The following is a 17,997-nucleotide window of genomic DNA, read 5'->3' as shown; positions in this document are numbered from 1 at the left end:
TAAAGGTGGTTCAAAGATGGCCGACTATTGACTGACCAGGAGAAGTATCAGACCTACAGCGAGGTCCGTAGTGGGGTTCTGGTTCTGGTTATTAAAAATCTGACTGAGAGAGACCTGGGACACTATGAGTGTGAGGTAAAATCAGACGGCATCGCTGCTGTTCTCATGTTTAGCTTTTGCCTTGTTTTTCTGGATAGTTGAAACTTGCGTAATTGTATTTCAAATGAATGTAGTTACATTTTCCCTCTAAGGTTTATTATAAAACCTATTATAACAAGCAGAAAATTTTGCAGTTTATTAAAACTATTTTATTTATTTATTTATTTTTTGTGCAATAACAATAAGTCACTCATCCTTTTAAGTGCTTTGCCGAGAGGTTTTGCTGGATTTACAGCTTCATTGACTCCTTGTTTAGGTTTGCTGAGTCATTGGGGGTGTCTAAGGGCAGATTTGATTGTGATCCTATTTTCATTTTTACACCTAAGAATTGATTTGAAGCTAGTTGCTACCAATTAGCAGTAGAAAGTCATATTTAGGATTCTAAAAATATGTTCCTGCTGTTGCCAGCTGTCAAACCGCCTGGGCAGTTCCAAGTGTGCTGCAGATTTAGTTGTTCCTTCCGCTGTGGCCCGCAGTGGAGAGCGCGCCATGACCATCGAAGGTAGGGCTTTTCTATCTGCCTTTTAGTTTAACAGTTTCAGTGCCTGGATTGCTCTGAATAAGTCTAACAATAAGAGTTAGTATTTATTTTTAATATGTGATTATTTTATACACATGGTATTGCATAATAGTTTTTTTTAGTTTTTTTTTATGTCATTTAAATGTATTTTTAAAATTCTGGTTATTCTGTTTTTGTTTTAGTTACCGAACAGGAGACTAAACTACCAAAGAAGACCATCATAATGTGAGTGTGATGAGTCTTTAACATGATGCATAAGGAATTTATTTTTGCTGCTCATGTTCTCAGTCAAAGCACATCAGAAAGTTAGTTTTGCTCTGACTTTTGTCAAAAGCTGCAAAATCTAGATAATCGTTAGAAATGTTAATAGGAGTGTGAAAATACACATACAAATCTTGGCTCATTTCTATGTGATTTTGGTTAAGGTTATTATGAGTCATCATGGAGTCGTTAAAGAGCCACACGTGGCTGTGGTGCTGCAGGATACACAACCATCCTCCAGACAATTTGTTTGTGTTTGTTTCTATGACCAAATTTGTCTTGCAAATACTTTTCATCTGGGGACAAAAACATTTGAATTTGTTGGACAAGCATTGTAGTGTAGCTACAGGTTTTATGCAACTCTAGTGTTTTGTTTTTTTTTTGTTTTTTTTGTTTTTTTTTAGGATTGAACCAGATTTTAGAGCACATTTCCGTGTGTGTGCCTTTCTATAGATTGTGTAGTATTTAAAGTCTGTGTGCTAAAGGATTCTATCATATGGATGATAAAAGGAGGGGCTTTTTCCACTGGCGGGGTCCTTCAAACTGGGAAACCTGCTGCTAAGCATGACTTCTACTACTGAATAGAAAACATTAAGTAAACTTTTATGTCTATCTACATGATGCCTATTAGAGGAAGAAGGGGTGTCAGAAGAGCAGAGGAACGATGGACAGAATGTACTAAAATGGACAATCTGCAAAAATAAATACAAGACTCCTTGTATTATGTTTCTAAACACATTATCAAGCAATTTATAGTTCATCTAACAATGGTACACTGTCAGCAAACACAAATCTGGATCGTGAACTACATCTACAGGGAGTTTGATTTTACAGAAGGTCTTGTGTGTATCTTTAACATTACGATGTGGCTGTTTAAAGCCTTTCAGTCTCGTGTGTTTTTGCAAATACGCCAGTACCTCTGCTCACATATTCATTCATTTTTTCCAGCGAGGAGACAATTACCACTGTTGTGAAGAACCCACGCATGAGGAGACACAGATCTCCAGGCTTGACTGTTCTTGGAGCCCACCGCTCTGAGACCTCCACCCCTGAGCCACCTGCAACCAGGCCAAGAAGGATGCCCACCCCAAGAAAGACCACCATTCCAACCCTCTATGTTACTGAGCCCGAGGGGGCTGGAGCCAGGGCAGCGGAGAGCAGGCCCAGGTGGGTTGAAGTGGAGGAGGTCATCGAGTACAAGGTCAATAAGTCTCCCAGGCTGCCCAGGAGAAGAGGAATCTCACCTGCAGGCTCCGATCGTGCAGCCACCCCCTCCAGACCTAAGCGGTCTCCCCTGGACAACTTGAATGCCAACAACTCAAACAACAAGTTGGTGGAGCAGGCGCAGGAACATCTGAAGGGAGACATCAGCAGCCAGAGCATCTCCTGGGAGGAAGATGAGCCTCAGATCGCCTCAGGCTCTGCTTCGAGAGAACCGCGTGAACTTTCATCTGTCCTAACACTTGCTGAAGACGTTGATGACCAGGATGATCAGCAAACTGTTATCTTTGAACCAGAGGATGAGGATACGGAGGAGCCTGAAGCAGTGGTTCTGAAACAAGGAGATCGTATTTTGAACCTGGAAGACTTGGAGGATTACATCCCAGGAGAAGGTGAAACCTACGGCTCCTCCGGCTCCTGTCGTGTCTCTGATGAGAAACCCTGTGAGATTTCTGTCCTTCAGAGGGAGATCGGGGGGTCCCAAGTGGGACAGCCAGTGCTTCTCAATGTGGGACGCCCTGATATTGTTCCAAGGCAGAGAAGCAGCTTCTTTGGCCGCTTCAGGGAGCATCTCTCCAACAATCTTTTCCCCTCTGCCTCCCCGCAAGGAAGCGGAGCTCGCCCCCGAACTGAGAGACAAGTCCCAATCCAAGTGAGCCACGCAAACCTAGAGGTGAAGCCCTCTTACTGCTCCGAGGTGCAGAGAGTAGAGGGCGGGCAGCAGAGCTTTAAAACCAAAGTTTCCACTCAAACCTATGGCTACACATCAGTTGGAAAGCCTGTCACTCTTCAAATTAAAGAGAAGCCCTTTCAAAGCCAGTAAACATCTTCTAATTGGTGACACAAATCCTTAGTCTTAAATGGATACATATCTGCTTGCATGGTTAAAATAATCTAACAAAAATAATATCTACTACATATAACAAACCATTCCGTCTTGAAGCAGCCAGTCAGAAAATAGTCTGATCCTCAGTTGTTTTTGTGGGATTCAGAGTTTTCTTTAGGCTAGGGAATGTGGAAACTGCAAATTGTAGGGAAACGCATGTCTCTATAAGCAAGTTTCAGTCTCATTCTGTCATTTGAACTGCTGCATGACATGCAGCATCAATTGACAAGGATATATGAAGTAACATTTTACTGTTCATGAGTTGGATGTTCGTTTTCATAGATGTGCCGTCATAAAATCATTTTATCTGCAATAGTAAATCATCCAAGCAGTGACATTTTGAACACCTCTGACTTTATTTCTGGATTGTCATTAAATGCATATTAGTGTCACATCATCAGGTTTTTTTTTTTGTACTTTTCAGAAACGTTTTTGTGTCACAGTGTCTTTCAGCTTTGAAACTGAAAATACTTACAATGAACAGTGAAGACTTTGACTTTCTGTACTGCTTGCTGTTGTTTAGGTTTAATCACTGGTGTGCAATTAAATTATAGACAAACTTTGGTGTAGATGTATGAATGATTCCCTGGTTTTAGATCGCTTAGTTTTTTTTTTTTTTTCAGGTACCATCGACTAAGCCTTAGTAGTTGGTACCTAAAACACGTCCATACTCTATCATTTGCTTTTCTTTTTTTTATTTACAAAGTTTCTTTGACAAATTTGGGCCTTTTGATGTTTTGCAGTTGCCCGCAAACTCAGAGGGATTAACAAGGGCGTCCTTTTGTGTGTCAGTGACATATTTATGAGTGACTGCATGTATTTGCTTTGTAAACCAAACGTGTTAAGCAGAACCGTCCTGTATTTACGTAAAAACGTTGAAAGACCTGAAATTCCAGGACTTCACTACTTTCTTGGAAGACGTTGCTGTGTTTGTGTTCCTATAATAAGGTGTCATCGACTGGGTATGGACTATGTATGTTATGATATTTTAGGTCTAACAGATTGTAATTGCTTGCAATGTTCATGTGGAGTTGTGGACAATAATGAGGTTGAGCACAAAGTGTTAAATAAATGTACAGAAAATACTTAAGATTACCCGTTTCTATCATTCCTTACTACTCCTTATATTAAGCCACTTATGAACCGAGTAAAATGAGACACCAGATCCCCCTTTTCCACAACACTTTCTTTTAACCTTTTAATTTGCCTAGATACAACACACTGAACTCCTGGCTTCTTTTTTGTGGCTTACCCTCTCTGTAGAGGATGTCAATGGACCACTGTCTTTCCCCTGACTTCCTTGATTCCCAGGTTTTTTTTTTTTTAAGTGCTTTTTCCATTTTTTCTATTTAAAGTATCTGACAAATTAAGTTCTGGGTTTTCATCAGCTTTAATAATCAAAAGTAACTGTGATAAACATTTGAAATCCTCTAAGAAATGCATATTGATTTCAGTTTTTAAATAAAATTAAACTAGGTTTTTGAGCATATGGTGCCAAGATAGACTTGTGTGACTAAACAAATAATGCACTTTGTAGCTGTAACATTTTATTGAAGTTTTAACATGTAACACATTTTAGTATTCCAGAGGATTTATTGCTGGAATTAAGAATAAGCTCAAATAGTGAACAACAATATGAGGAATACATAACTTTTGGTCAGATGAACTGATTTTTGCAAAGTCCCATTAATAGTTTTACTTTGTAAGAGTTGCTGGAAAAATTAATTATGCTAGTTTACAAGTACATCATAGACGTCCTTTAAAGGGGCAGCAGTATGTATTTGTCAGGCACATTGTGATAAAAAAAAACAAAAAAAAAACACAATCAACTAACTACTACCTTCAGCATGTTATCCATTAAGCTTTTTAACATCATTCTTAGGAGCGTTGCACTGAGAAGTAGTTTACATGAGTTCAGCTGATGTGCAGTTCCACCAGGTGCTTGCTAATTGCTGCTGCTGCTAGTCTGAAGGAGCTTAATGAGGGATGTGTGGGTGAGGGTTGCTCTGTGAGGCAGAAACTCTGCTTAGATATTACAGCTCCGAGGAGCTTTGTGGAAAAGGCAGCGCTCTGTCCCATCAAGCGTTTTGCAAACTCGAATGTCTGCCAGAAAAGATTAGAAGATTCCTCAAACATGCATAAAATAATCAATGCAACACTCAAAACAAAATACCTGGTTTACATAATACTGCCCCTTTAATTTGATTTGCTGTGCTTTTTTTTGTTTTATGGAATATAGAAAACCTTAAACATGTCTGTTTATTTATGCCTTAAAGCCAAATGAATGTCATTTCACTATACACATAAAGCTACAATGTGAGCAAGTTACACCATATAAAAGTTTACAAAATCACACCTGTAAAATAGTCAACTTTGTATTCCCCGCTTAAAACAAAAAAAAAAAAACTGACGATGACAAAGGATCTGTTTCTCTAAGCAAGATTGGATTTAACTCACTTGAGCACAACAGAATCCAAAAAAATGAAACTTATCAAACTGTTAACGTATACAACAACAAAACAGCTTTAAAATGAATTGCTTTACCAACTCTGGAATAAAAGTAATGTTTCAAAAGTATGCCTGACTTGCATATACCTCCTGTAAACAGCCAGAGATGAATATAAATTTTAAACCCTGCCCAACCACCACCACCACATATCACAACTCTGGATTTTTCTACTTCATTACCACTAATTGACACTACCAGGTGAGCACAGTGTGTTGTCAACAACCAGCATGTCATGTCAACTGGCTTTACATCCTAAAACCGGTTTGTCCACCTGATGGAATGGGTCACGCTGCTCCCCGTTTCATGCACCACGAACAAGGCAGTCCTGACTGAAGAGGACTCCGTAACAACAGGAATTTTCCTGTTTTGTGCAAGTCAGACTTCAAGTAAGATTCACTGGAGTAGCTTTTCTTCCAAAGAATAAAAACAAAAAAAAAAAAAAAAAAAAAAAAACCCAAAAAAAATAACCAAAAATAAAACACTTTTTTTTCTTTTTTACGAAAGTTAACTTCATCTAAATACATGTTTGTAGATTCCTTAAAATAAGCTGTCTGAGTTTCACAGACCACCATCTGAGGGAATGTACATGTCAAATGGAGGTCTGGAGTTATAGGGGAGTGGATGGATGAGGTGCCAGGCTGTGCCATCTTCTACGAAGAAGCCTTGGCTTTCTTGACTTTGTTAATTTCCTACAGAGAGAAAAATCAAGCCCATTACAAGATGTATCAAACACATAAACCCTGCATTGTTCCTGCAGTATTTACATTTCAAAATTCATATTTCAGGCTCAGATTTATAGATTTTTGTCTTTTTTTTGTTTTAAATATTAGAACATAAGACAGTTGGGTTTTATTATTGTGTATTCCAAAAATGCCATGAAAAATTGCCACAGCAGCTTCAGACTTTTTTTTTTGTATTTAGACAAACTTAGATCAGTTAAGATCTAATATAGGAAAGTCTAAAATGGGTCATTCTGAATTAAATACAGATCCTGTACATCATGTATATAATTATGAGTGTTACCTTCTTTTCACAAAAGTCCAAAATATAGTAATTTCAATTATCAACCAGGTTCAAGAACCTTTGGTCCACTGAAAATCCAAAAAAAAAAAAGTGACATGGCCAGTCTTTATTTTATTTTAACTGTCAGTCACTCAAAACAAACAATGATTGACGAGTTGGACTAAAACTCAAGCGGTGATCTGCCAGACCAAAAGTAAAGATCTTAATAGTAAGCAATTAAAAAAAGGAGATTAAAATATGTATCTTTCACATAATAAAAGCTCAGTCAATCTGGCTGAGTTTGAATGACTTTACAAAGTGGGCAAAGATTTCAGTCTCCAGCTTTAAGTCTTCACTTAGACTTGCAGCTCTAAGTGAAATGTGCTTCCTGAAAGTATTGACTGAGAGGGTGTGACTACAAAGGCATGCTAAAAATCTGAAAACCATTTTGTCATTATGCGGCATATAAAAAAAAAAAAAAGTATGCTACTTTGTGTTGCTCTACAACATCCCAGAAAAATACATTGAGGTTTGTGACTATAACATGATAAAACATGGGAAAATTCAATTGATATGTCCATAAGTTCAAACTTTAACAAAAGATTCATTTTAATTGGAATCTTTAAATCCTGATGAAATCTGTTGACTTTACAGATACAATATTCTTAGTAGACTGCAAAGCCAACCATCTCCTCTGCTCCAGTGTTAATGATCTGTGCTTGCTCTGCAACTGTCAGCGAGTCTACGTGTTTCTACATGCCCTTATTGAGGCTTGGATGAGTGGAAACCAATTAACACCACTGCCTCCTCACCAGAGGTGTTTTCACACTTGTAAACACATGTGCTTTGCTTCGTTAATTCTTGGGTTCCAAACGACAGCAGCACCTTCTGTCTCCTCCATCAAAAGTTGAAACGGTACAGCTGACCGTCCTCACAGCTACTCTCAACTGCTGAGCAGCTTGCTGGTTAAGCCAATTTTAGCTCCTTTGATACAAATACAGCCGCAAAAGTGGCTCACCTCAAGAAGAGCTTGTTTTAAATTCTTATAAGCATCCTCCAAATTGTCATTGACAATAACGACATCAAACATGCCAGGTTCTTTACCTAAATGGGAGAGATCATAAGAGAATGTTTCATTTTAAACATACTTATGGAGCTCTACTTTAGAGGTTAGGGAATAAATGGTGACTCCTTACTGAACTCCATGTCCACGTTGGCTGCATGTAAACGCTTCTGAAGGCTCTCCTCCGACTCGGTATTCCTGTCCCTTAATCGCTTCTCCTGTAACTCCCAACAAGAGATTGATTATTAGCAGGAAAACTCACAGAACCAAACTGGCTGTACAAATTCCAATTGTGCTCACCAGGACTTCCATGGATGGCGGCTGGATGGAGATGTACATGGGATTGAGGTCTGTCTTCTTGATGTTCTTCACGCCCTGCATGTCGATGTCAAGGATACAGATGAGATTCTTGGCCTGGACGGCTTGGACGGCGGCTTTGCTTGTGCCGTACAGGTTTCCAGAAAACTCTGCGTTCTCGATAAACTCTCCGTTGTTTATGGCTGCCTGCATGGCCTCCCGCGTAACATAATGGTAATCTAAAAATCCAACACCAGAACACGGAGGGATTGGGCTTATAGAAAACAAGAAAGCATGTGGACTGCTGTTATTACAGTGAAAGCAGAGACGCATGCTGTACCTCTGCCGTTCTCTTCTCCTGGACGAGGGTTTCTTGTTGTATCTGGGAGATTAAATGATATGAGTGTTAGATACTCCAGAGCTGCAAAAAGTTTCAGTACTTACAGATGTCTTTTCTCCTTTTATACTATGCATTTATTCAGCTTTTAATAAAAATCATAACACTCAGAGCAAATTGGAAGAGTAGAAGACATCCTAATCACAAAGAAAACCGATAAAACATAACCAAGTTTGCTGCAAATAACAGGACACAACATCTTGAAACGATGCAGATCACTAGAAGAAAAAGAAAAATTACATCTCACTTCATCACCAAAATCCTCCTGGCAACAAAAGGACACTGGGAAGTTTTTTTTTTTTTTTTTTTTGGCTTGCTCCAGCAGTTCTACATCTGCCAAGAATTGTTTTGACAAAAAAACATTGGGTTCAGTTCTAAACGTAAACATGTCCTGAAATATTTTAGCCCAAGATAAAGAGTTAATGGACAAATTTCCATTTAATGTAACAGGGGAGAGAGTAACTCCCTCTATTATATAAAAAGTAAAAGAACAGGCATATGTATGAAACTTATACAATATCTTACCCTTAACCTGATCCCCAAGTCTAATTAAACCCGTAGCATTACCAATACCGAACGGAGATTTACCTGCTTTATCAGCAGGTTTACTGCTATCAGGTTAGTGCTTCCCACTGTTGAGTTAATTTGCATTTTGACACAAGCTCAATTTTGCTCGTCTCTATTCAGATGCAAAGCTGTAAGTATGTGGACGTTTGGTCAACTAACAGACCGATTTGGACAAGCTGTTGATTATTATATGGTTCAACTTCTGCTTCTATAAATGGCAAAATAACACATCGAACAAAAGGGATTAATAAGATAATTTTGATACATTTTTTTTATACATTTACAACACTAGTGCACTCTTCAAAGTGCACTAAATGTTTCACACATTGCTGAATATTCATATTTTTTACAAGTATTGAGCGTCCCAAAAAAACCCAAAAAAACAAAAACTGAAACCTAATAAAACATGACAATATATGTTTATATGTCCATAAAGAAAAACAAAGTCCTTTAGTCCACTTATTTGAGTAAGTGATCAAAATCATAAACACAAAATGCCAAAAACACAAGACGGACTTTTTATTATTCAAGCTACAGCATGACACACTTACGAGAGACGCTGAAGCCAAACACATTTTCATGTTCCTTGATAAGTTTCTTCAGCAGGGTGCTTTTTCCTGCCCCGGACGGACCACTAAACACCACAGGCCTGGGTCCAGCCATAGCTGAAACAGAAGAGAAGAAAATGGCTGGAGTTATTTAAAAGAATGTTTAGGTGGGGCAGTAAGGATTTACTCATAAAAGTAAAAATTGGTCTAAATAAAAAAAAATAAAAAAAAATGCTTTTTTTCAACACTCCAGCACTGGTGGGTAAATGTTTTTGAGAAGAGTCATGCTGAGGAGAAAAATAACCAAGTGATGTGGCCTGTGGTTAACTTAGGGAAAAAAAAGATACAGTTGCCTGCTTTGAGCCAGAGTCACTAGGGAAGACATTAGTAGAAACTATTGAACCTGAACATGATATCAAAAAAACAACTTCATACAAGAGATGAAAGAAGAAAGGCTGCTTTGGATAGCACACAAACAGCCATTTAAAACCATTCAAAGCTCAATTATACAACAACTTCCTTGTGGGAAAAAGCCCAAAAAACTCTCAAGCCAAGAGTCTGTTTCGACTCGCATATTCCCACCGTTTCTACACTTTGATGCTACATCTAATCCGCTACCGATGTCTTCCATAAGAATGCTCAAACAAAGATTAGAGAGCTTCTCCTTACCTTTTAATCAACAAGAGTTCAAGCAGGTGAAGTGAGAGGTGAGGGTTTTGATAGAGACAGAACAGAATGAAAGCAGAAATAGAAATAGAAAGGGGTGGGGAAAGCAAGAGGACGGGGCAGGGCTACACAACACTATAAACAGCTTCTGTTTTTCTTTATTTTTTATTCTTTGCAACAGATAATAAAGAAATGCATGAAGGGAAACAAAAATCACATGGTACTACAACCAGCAGGAACTGATACTTATTGGATTCAGTGCCATAACTAATTTAAAGCCCGTGCACTGCCACTCATGTGACTAGTATTTGCCTTGATGAATAAAGTTAAATCACAGGAGTTCCATAAATGCCAGAGGACAACATTAAGAACTGAAACTAAAAAAACTTTGATGGAACATTTCCTTAGTAATCATTTAAATATTCTTTAAAATGTAAATAAATAAATAAATTTAGTCTTTAAAACTGTTTGGCACGTTATTTTTTTCCAGTATTATGTTATGTTTTTGTTAAAAGATATTATTGATATTTTACAGCCTAAATGATTTCCTAAGGAGGTTGAATTTTAGGACATAGAACTAATTCTTACAGTGCAGACAAAGAGAAGCTAAACAGTGCTATCACCACATGTAGAGTAATGAGTGTTTACAATCTGTGTAGAATAACAACCCAGACTCAAATCGCATTTAAATGTTTTGACTGCATATATTTCCGATTGATTATTCTTACTTGTTAAAACCACCATAATTCAAAACAAAGAAAAGTAAACAATTATTAACACCACTTGATTTTGAAAGATTTAATTAAATAAAATGTGGAAGTAGTGGTGAGTGACTGAGAACTTACTACAAGCTGCAGATCCTTCATGCTGTCTTAACGTGAATATAATTACTGAGAAGTTAAAACCTGAAATTTTCAGTTAGTACATATTGATTAAAATGCTTCCTTGGGTACTTGCTACAGCTCAAAATAAATTACAAATTAAAAAGGTAAAAAGTTGCATAAAAAAAAATATATCAATCAACTGAAAACTCCCTACATTTCAGCTCCATCTTTTCCTGGTACACCATGTCAACTAGCAAACTCCAGGAATGAATGGCACACCCAGACATTAAGACATCCGGGATGGAAAGAGGCGATAAAACATAAACAGTACGCCTCCTACCTGTAAATAGTCTTGTAAAATGTCTCAGGTACATCGAGGGTTAGATTATTCCAAGCCTCTGAGACCGTTTCCGGAGGATTTTCTTCATCTACTGGCCTGAGCTTTCGTTGTGAGAGCCATTAGATAAAAACTGTGCTGCCTGCGTCATCACTGCGGACCAAAACATCGGCGTTCAGCGTCAAAACCACGCGCGGTAAAACGAGGAAACGGTTTTTTTTTTTCGTAATTTACGTTAGCCACAAACATTTTAGAAAAACGTCAGTACAGAACTTATATATTTATTATGTTTATATTATTGCAAGTAGTTCATAATAGCTGTATAAACACGTTAAGGACGCGCTGTTACCATAGCTGCTTGAAATAGGCTAGTTGAAAGGCAGCGCTGCTGCAAGTTCTTTTGCTATATTTAAAAACATCCGCCTCAATTGGCGTACGTTTCCAAAATTAAACCATACCAGTTAACATGTTGCTCCCTCTTTCGATAGTGGGAAGTTAAAACTCACCGCACAACTTCCCCGGATGAAGGAGTCCCGAAGGCCGGACCAATCACACGGTTTGGGTTGCTAGCGTTAGCTGCGCGCACTAGCGGCGTGTTACTGGTTTTCTCTCAACTCTCGGAACTTTTTCTCCCTAAAATGTTTGGCTCGTCAAGATCTGGGGGCCTACGCGGAGGTCAGGACCAGTTCAACTGGGACGACGTGAAAGTCGATAAACACAGAGAGAATTATCTGGGTAAGTTCAGAAGCGCAGCTTTTATCAGTGCTAATCAGACGGCTAGCGAGCAAACGACGAGGGAAGATGGCTAAAAATCGCAGGCTCTAAACACATGTTGCCCCACCACATACGGCTGTCTCATACCTTTTGATGTAGAGTCCCTCATTACATAGAATCTGGACGGCTTGATTTGCTTGCTCTTGAAGGCGTGTTTTATTCCCCCGAACACAGCAAGTTTCCACTTTCACATTGCCTCCTCCTTAGGCAGAAAGAGCCTCTCAGCGGTCTGTGCCCTGACCGCTGCCCAGCTAGTCAACATGCCAAACAAGAGGAGCTACGTAGCAGCACAGATGTGACATAAAAGGCGAGCTAAAAGAGCCTTGCACAACTTGTTTGCCAAGTTATACGTTGGGGTATCTCTGTAGTAAACAAATGAGATAACAATTTGCGAAATTGTGTTGATTAAACATTTTAGCATGTAGCAGTCCTAATTTTTTGAAACCCATACATTTACATCTCAGTAAATTAGAACAACGTCGGGAAATTAATTTATTCAGCAATTAATTTTTATATGTGAAACTTGTATACGTCGATTACACTCAAATGGATATAGTTTGTTTCTCTTCCTTTTGATGATAGTCACTCATAGGAGCTACATAAGGTCTTAAAAAAAAGAAAGATTAAGCTATGTCCTACTACACAGTCACATGCTTGTTGAGCAGTCATTGACTCCCTCCACAAAGAGGGTAAGCCACAACAGGCTATTCCTAAAGCTGCCTGTTAAGAGTGACATATGATAGTGGAAAATTGATTGGAAGGAAAGACGTTTGGTGCTGCTGCATAATTAACAACTAACAACTAACTGTTGTCTTTGGGAAAATTCAAAAGGTGTGAATTAGGACCACAGTAATAGTTCAGGAGTTGCCATACATGGACATATCTGGGAAACAGGCCACAACTGTCAATCAATAAAATAAGTTACTCTGGAATCAGAGGCAATCTCAGAAGCATTTTAGATAGGCTATTTCTCCGAAGTTTTCTAACATAAACAAGTTTCACTTTTTGAATTGAATTACTGAATCATATAAAATTTTAGATGCCGTTTTTTCTTGTTGATCTACATCTGTAAATATGACACATAGCATTTAATAATTTAGAAATATGTCCAAAGTCGGGTTCCTTCTTAACACAACCTGACTAAAATAAATTAATTCAGTCTTTTAACACACCTTTTCCTCATTTACCAAACAGTTAATAAATAACCTTTGATTGATATAAGATGCTGCTAGTTAGGATATTTACCTAAATCAAAAGATTTGAGTACATATCCTCATCCTAAAATCTCCTCACTCTATATCAGTTAAAGCTGCAGCAGGTAACTTTTTTAAAACTGTCACTTTGTTGTGACAGTATAATATGAGACAGACAGTCTGTGAAAAGAATCACACTCCTGCCTCTTCTCTGTGGTCCTTCTGCAAAAACAACCAGTCAGAGCCAGGAGGAGTGTCTCTGCATTGTCACTGTTTAGTGGGAAATTAATAACTTTATTAAACCTAAACAGTCCAGCTGGTGTGTTTTCAGTGAAAATCAAAGCTTAGGTTGTAATACAAACTTAAAACGCGTGAGTCATTTAACATTTGAGCTGTGTTTTACTTGTTGCCTAACTGCTCATAGTCGTGCAAAACTAAGATTTATAATGCAATAAAAATCAAAATGTAAGAAACTGGGTGGAAAACATGCTTCCGAATTTGTTTGACATCAACATTTAAATTGTGCCCAGTCATTTGCTCTGTTTTGTTCTTAGGAAACTCCTTGATGGCACCGGTTGGACGATGGCAAAAAGGTAAAGATCTGACGTGGTACGCAAAAGACAAAAAAACTGGCAAACCGTTATCCAAAGAGGACGAACTTGCTGCTGTGAAAGCAGCAGAAGAGGAGGCGCTGATGGCTGCTCTGTATGTATGACTTCACATGTACGTTTATTTAACACAAGAAGTTTAGAGCTTCAAAATGCTTGACAAACCATTTGCATTCTCAATTTAGAGGACACAAAGTTATAAAGAGACAACCAACTGGTCTCACCAAAGAGGTAAGTGGTTTCGCTAGTGAACAGAATAAATCTGAGTATCTTCAATTGCTTAAGATCACATGGTTTAAATTTTATTCAATTTTCACAGGATCTTGTAGAGGTTTGTAGAAGGGAAGAGGCTGATGGTGAAGAGAGGAGCGTGGATCGTATATCAGGCTTGGGAAGCTCCAGGTGATTACCAATGTCATATAAAATTAGCAATGATTCCATTTCAAGCTGGAATGTGAGTCCTTGTAATCAAGTTACAAATAATAATTGAGATGATCAAATAACATGGCTTAATAGGACAACTTTGTTTCGTTTGCCAATTATAAATCTGAGCAAACAAAGATCTGGTGAGGTTTTTCAAGGCTTCATGTTACTAAATTAATCTGCTACCATTTTGAAGACTTTGTCACATTAAAATGCTTCCTGATTTTATTTTTTCTAAGTTAGATTTTTGTATTTGTATCTGTGAGGGAAAAAAAGGCAACTGCAGCTTATCCAAAGGATCCAAATAATCCATGCGGTCAGAGTCCAGGCCAACACCAGCAAATTGAGTCATATCTCAGTATTCTCGTACAATTCAACTGTGTAAAGCAATTTTAAAATGTCACGAATGGTTGTGGTGCCTTAAACGTAGTATTTAACCTTTTGGTTAAATAGTGTGACCGAAAAAAATAGCCTTGGCTGACAAAGTGCTTGTTTTTCTCCTCTGCTTGTGTTTGAAGTGTGGGGTCACGGAAGATATTGCTGTCCCAAAAAGAGAAAGAAGCGGCGAAAATGGGTCTGCCAATTTTCACAGTGAGTTCAGTTTCCTTTTCAACTGTTAAATGCAGATTATCTGACGTGAAATCCTTGTGACAGTGGCAGGTTCAGTTAATGGTTACTTAAGATTTATTTCCTGCTATCATCTTTATGCCTTAGTGCAAAATCGTAACCATTCTTGTTTTGCAGCACCACAAGACTGAAGGTCGTCAAGAAACATCTGCAACAAAAACATCTGAGAGCGTTGAAAAACCAGAAGAGATAGAAAAAGGGTAAATGTGAATTTTACTAACCCTTTACATTTACAAAACGCCCAGCATTAAGTGGACATGATGAAATGGGAGTCTGGATGTCATACGCCATGATAATGAAGGTCAACCTTTGTTTAATTTTAGTTTGCATGAGAGCAAAAAGAAAAAGAAAGAAAAAAAGAACAAAAAGGAAAAGAAGAAGAAGGAAAAAAAGAAGAAAAGGAAAAGACGAGATTCGTCAGCCTCTGAGTCCACGTCATCAGATGATAACAGGAAAAGGTATGTCCAATGACAAACCGGTTTGTGATGTACTCGAATAATCCAGACATTATATCAAATCAGAAACATCATCCAATTTCACTGTGTGAAATAATCACAAATGCCTCCTTGGAAGCATGATTTGGTTGGCTTTTATAGTTTCATTCATTCATTCATTCTTGGAAATTGTGTGGTTATGTTTCCATTCTTTCCTGTCTGACCACTCTCAAATAAAGGCCACTAGAGCTGATAAGACCTTAAAAAATTGCATCTTTGCGTTTTACAACTTTACTTTTTGTAGAGATTAAAATTGCTAATAGCAGGTGTTATTCTTTCTTTAATATTACATGAGTTATGTTGGTAAAAGTAAAAGACTTGGATTTGTCATTAATTGTGGCCATTTTATTTGAAACCTGCTGCTCTGAACATTGGCTTAGCATTTCTTCAAGTGAAAGAGATTTGCTACTACGGGATGGTAGCTTAGAGACAACAACAATTAGGTTTCCAAGAATTCTGCAATCCTAAGACCGATAAAAACATTTGGCAAAACTGAAAAAGTTTGGAAAAACTCATTCTCTAGACAACAAAGACTGAGCATAGTGTGTTAGAATTAGGGATCCTTTTTTTGAGTACATCCATTGTTTTTTTGTTTTTTTTGTTTGTTTTTTTGTATTAGCTCGACACTCACTGGAAAACCAAGAAAATGTAAAAAAAATATATATATATTTATATATATATATATATATATATATATATATAAATTCCTTTATTCACATTCTCTTCATGGGATTTTCTTTTACATTATGTTTTTGTACAGAACTACCTGCATTTACTGTTATGTTTTTAAAAATTAGCAGTGGCAGCACTCTAATGTCCATGTATACATTCATTGCAATGACATCAAAGGCTTTCTACTCAAACGCATCATTTCTTTGTACTGTCTCCATGTTTCCTATACGAGTTAACACCAGTGATGCAAAATAGTAGATCACCACTAGATGGCGCTGGGACACCGTTCTACATTTTGTTTCCTTGCAAATGTATTTTTTCAATTTTGGTATTTTCTTATATTTAGGATTTACGATGCCTCCAGGAGTTGTAGGAAGTAATTTGTGAGAATGACAATAGAATTAGCTTCAGATGGAGGGCGTCATTGTTTTTAGTTTATCTGGGAAGCACTTTGTGATTTTTATTTGCGAAAGGTGATGTATATAAATACAATTTACTTACAGATTGAGAGGTGCAAATACAAACTATTGATAGAAGGTTTTAAAGCAGCTTTTTTTCTTTTTGTGCATGTCCCCCATAAAACACCATGCAGTCGCTGATGCCCCAGTGGTGTGTGCTACGTCTTATCGGATGCCCCACCACACCCACACTCATTGATTGTTTCCTTTTACTTTTCAGACACAGAAAGGACCACCATCATCATAATCCATCATACCACAGTCAGAGTGGAGCCAGACCCCATGACAGCCATTCAAGGGAGGGAGCAAAGGCCGAGCAACAGCCTTCCCGCCCCCGTCATCGACGGCAGAGGCACGACACAGACTCTTCTGACGGGGGGTCTCCAGCCCGCAGTAACTCTGCCTTCCACAAGAAGGCCCCCGCTGGTGCCACACAAAGCCACAGGAGACGCCACGACACAGACTCGGACGACTAATGTCCCGCGCTCCCCCACCAAAACCAGAGATGCATAGTGCACACGCAGCGTTTTGGGACCTCCTGGATTATGGACCGCCAGGAAAATTGTGATGCTTCTTACGTTGAGCTTTATATCATACTACTAGTTCCTCATGTGGGAAAGATGAGTTTGGTGTTTCTATTGAATTTTGGTGATGAGCTCTTTTTGTTTCCAAAGCAGTTTGTCATTAAATTCACAACTGGGTGTATTTGTTTTGCTTGTTTGTCCAAAACCTTTTTGGCTTTGATTTTTCCCAAAAAAAAAAATCCTATGAGGCGAAAGTTCAGCTTATAATTTTTTCTAACATACATTAGCTGACACTTTTCCCTTCTCATTGAAACATAGTATTGTAATGTGGATGCAGTTTTAATTTCATAAATTATAAAGCATATTGTATTAGGATATAATTAATAAACCAATTTTAGGTTTTTAGTTGAAATGGCTTCGACTGATTCTTTTTGATGCTGTATGATACTAGTGGAATGCTGTTCACTCAAGAGTGTAGTGCTTGCATTTGCCTTGAATGGGTTTGAAAGAGGAGATATTGCATGCTGATACCTGGGGGGTGCACACACACACACACAAAAGAGCAAGATGTTCATTAAGAAGAGTGCCAAATACCAGACTGGTCTTTTTTTATGACTGAGTACCGTTCTGCTGCCACACACGAACCAAGCTGATGAAGCAGCGGGAGCAGAGGCCAGACAAAGCCACCCTATGAGGGACTTGAGGCTCAAACTACTACGCCTTCCACCACTACCACGCTCTCCTGCCATGTTTTATAGGCTTGGCTGCATTAACCATGGCAGCCTAATCAACCTGCAAGAATGCTAGACTGCCACCCTTACACAAAGTGAAGCAGGGTGTGCTCTTCACATTACTGCCTTAACCTCGACAGTGGGTGGGTCATCACTTATGGGAATTGTATTTCCTCCTCATTTCGTGATGATTTTGAGGTTTTTCCACATTTTTTTCTTAAGTATTAACTGTTAAG

The 17,997-nt window shown here is 38.2% G+C and overlaps 3 protein-coding genes across 23 annotated transcripts in view; 2 read left to right on the top strand and 1 right to left on the bottom strand.

Annotated features, from left to right (window-relative positions):
• The window catches only part of obscnb (obscurin, cytoskeletal calmodulin and titin-interacting RhoGEF b), a 55,045-nt gene extending 50,906 nt beyond the window's left edge, over positions 1-4,139 (top strand). For all 20 annotated transcript variants that reach the window (XM_016669700.1, XM_016669696.1, XM_016669693.1 and 17 more), the window contains 4 exons: positions 6-135; positions 568-661; positions 862-904; positions 1,889-4,139. In XM_016669700.1, coding sequence (XP_016525186.1) covers positions 6-135; positions 568-661; positions 862-904; positions 1,889-2,984 — 1,363 coding nt within the window. In that variant the 3' untranslated portion in view covers positions 2,985-4,139. The remainder of the gene's footprint in view (positions 1-5; positions 136-567; positions 662-861; positions 905-1,888) is intronic.
• A 1,132-nt stretch (positions 4,140-5,271) lies between these two features.
• On the bottom strand, positions 5,272-12,469 carry guk1a (guanylate kinase 1a). Of its 2 annotated transcripts, none has more exons than XM_007548644.2 (7): positions 12,119-12,469; positions 9,434-9,547; positions 8,259-8,300; positions 7,922-8,157; positions 7,755-7,839; positions 7,577-7,662; positions 5,272-6,245 (listed from the first exon to the last, which is right to left on the bottom strand). In XM_007548644.2, exons 1-7 carry the CDS (start codon positions 12,138-12,140, stop codon positions 6,207-6,209), a joined length of 624 nt encoding a protein of 207 aa, XP_007548706.1. In that variant the 5' UTR covers positions 12,141-12,469; the 3' UTR covers positions 5,272-6,206. The 2 variants fall into 2 exon arrangements, with proteins under 2 accessions (XP_007548706.1, XP_007548705.1); XM_007548643.2 differs by lacking the exon at positions 12,119-12,469 and adding an exon at positions 11,261-11,352.
• cunh1orf35 (chromosome unknown C1orf35 homolog) lies at positions 11,872-17,437 on the top strand. The gene is made up of 8 exons (XM_007548649.2): positions 11,872-11,992; positions 13,779-13,929; positions 14,018-14,063; positions 14,152-14,234; positions 14,774-14,846; positions 15,000-15,082; positions 15,206-15,340; positions 16,727-17,437. The coding sequence occupies exons 1-8, from the start codon at positions 11,896-11,898 to the stop codon at positions 16,980-16,982; spliced, it is 924 nt and encodes a 307-aa protein (XP_007548711.1). The 5' UTR covers positions 11,872-11,895; the 3' UTR covers positions 16,983-17,437.
• The last annotated feature ends 560 nt before the right edge of the window (positions 17,438-17,997 follow it).

This window comes from Poecilia formosa, unplaced genomic scaffold, assembly GCF_000485575.1.
Source record: "Poecilia formosa unplaced genomic scaffold, Poecilia_formosa-5.1.2 Scaffold27, whole genome shotgun sequence".
Classification (NCBI taxonomy): domain Eukaryota; kingdom Metazoa; phylum Chordata; class Actinopteri; order Cyprinodontiformes; family Poeciliidae; genus Poecilia; species Poecilia formosa.
The sequence above is the reverse complement of the archived record's forward strand: the minus strand, read 5'-3'. Positions and strand labels throughout refer to the sequence as shown.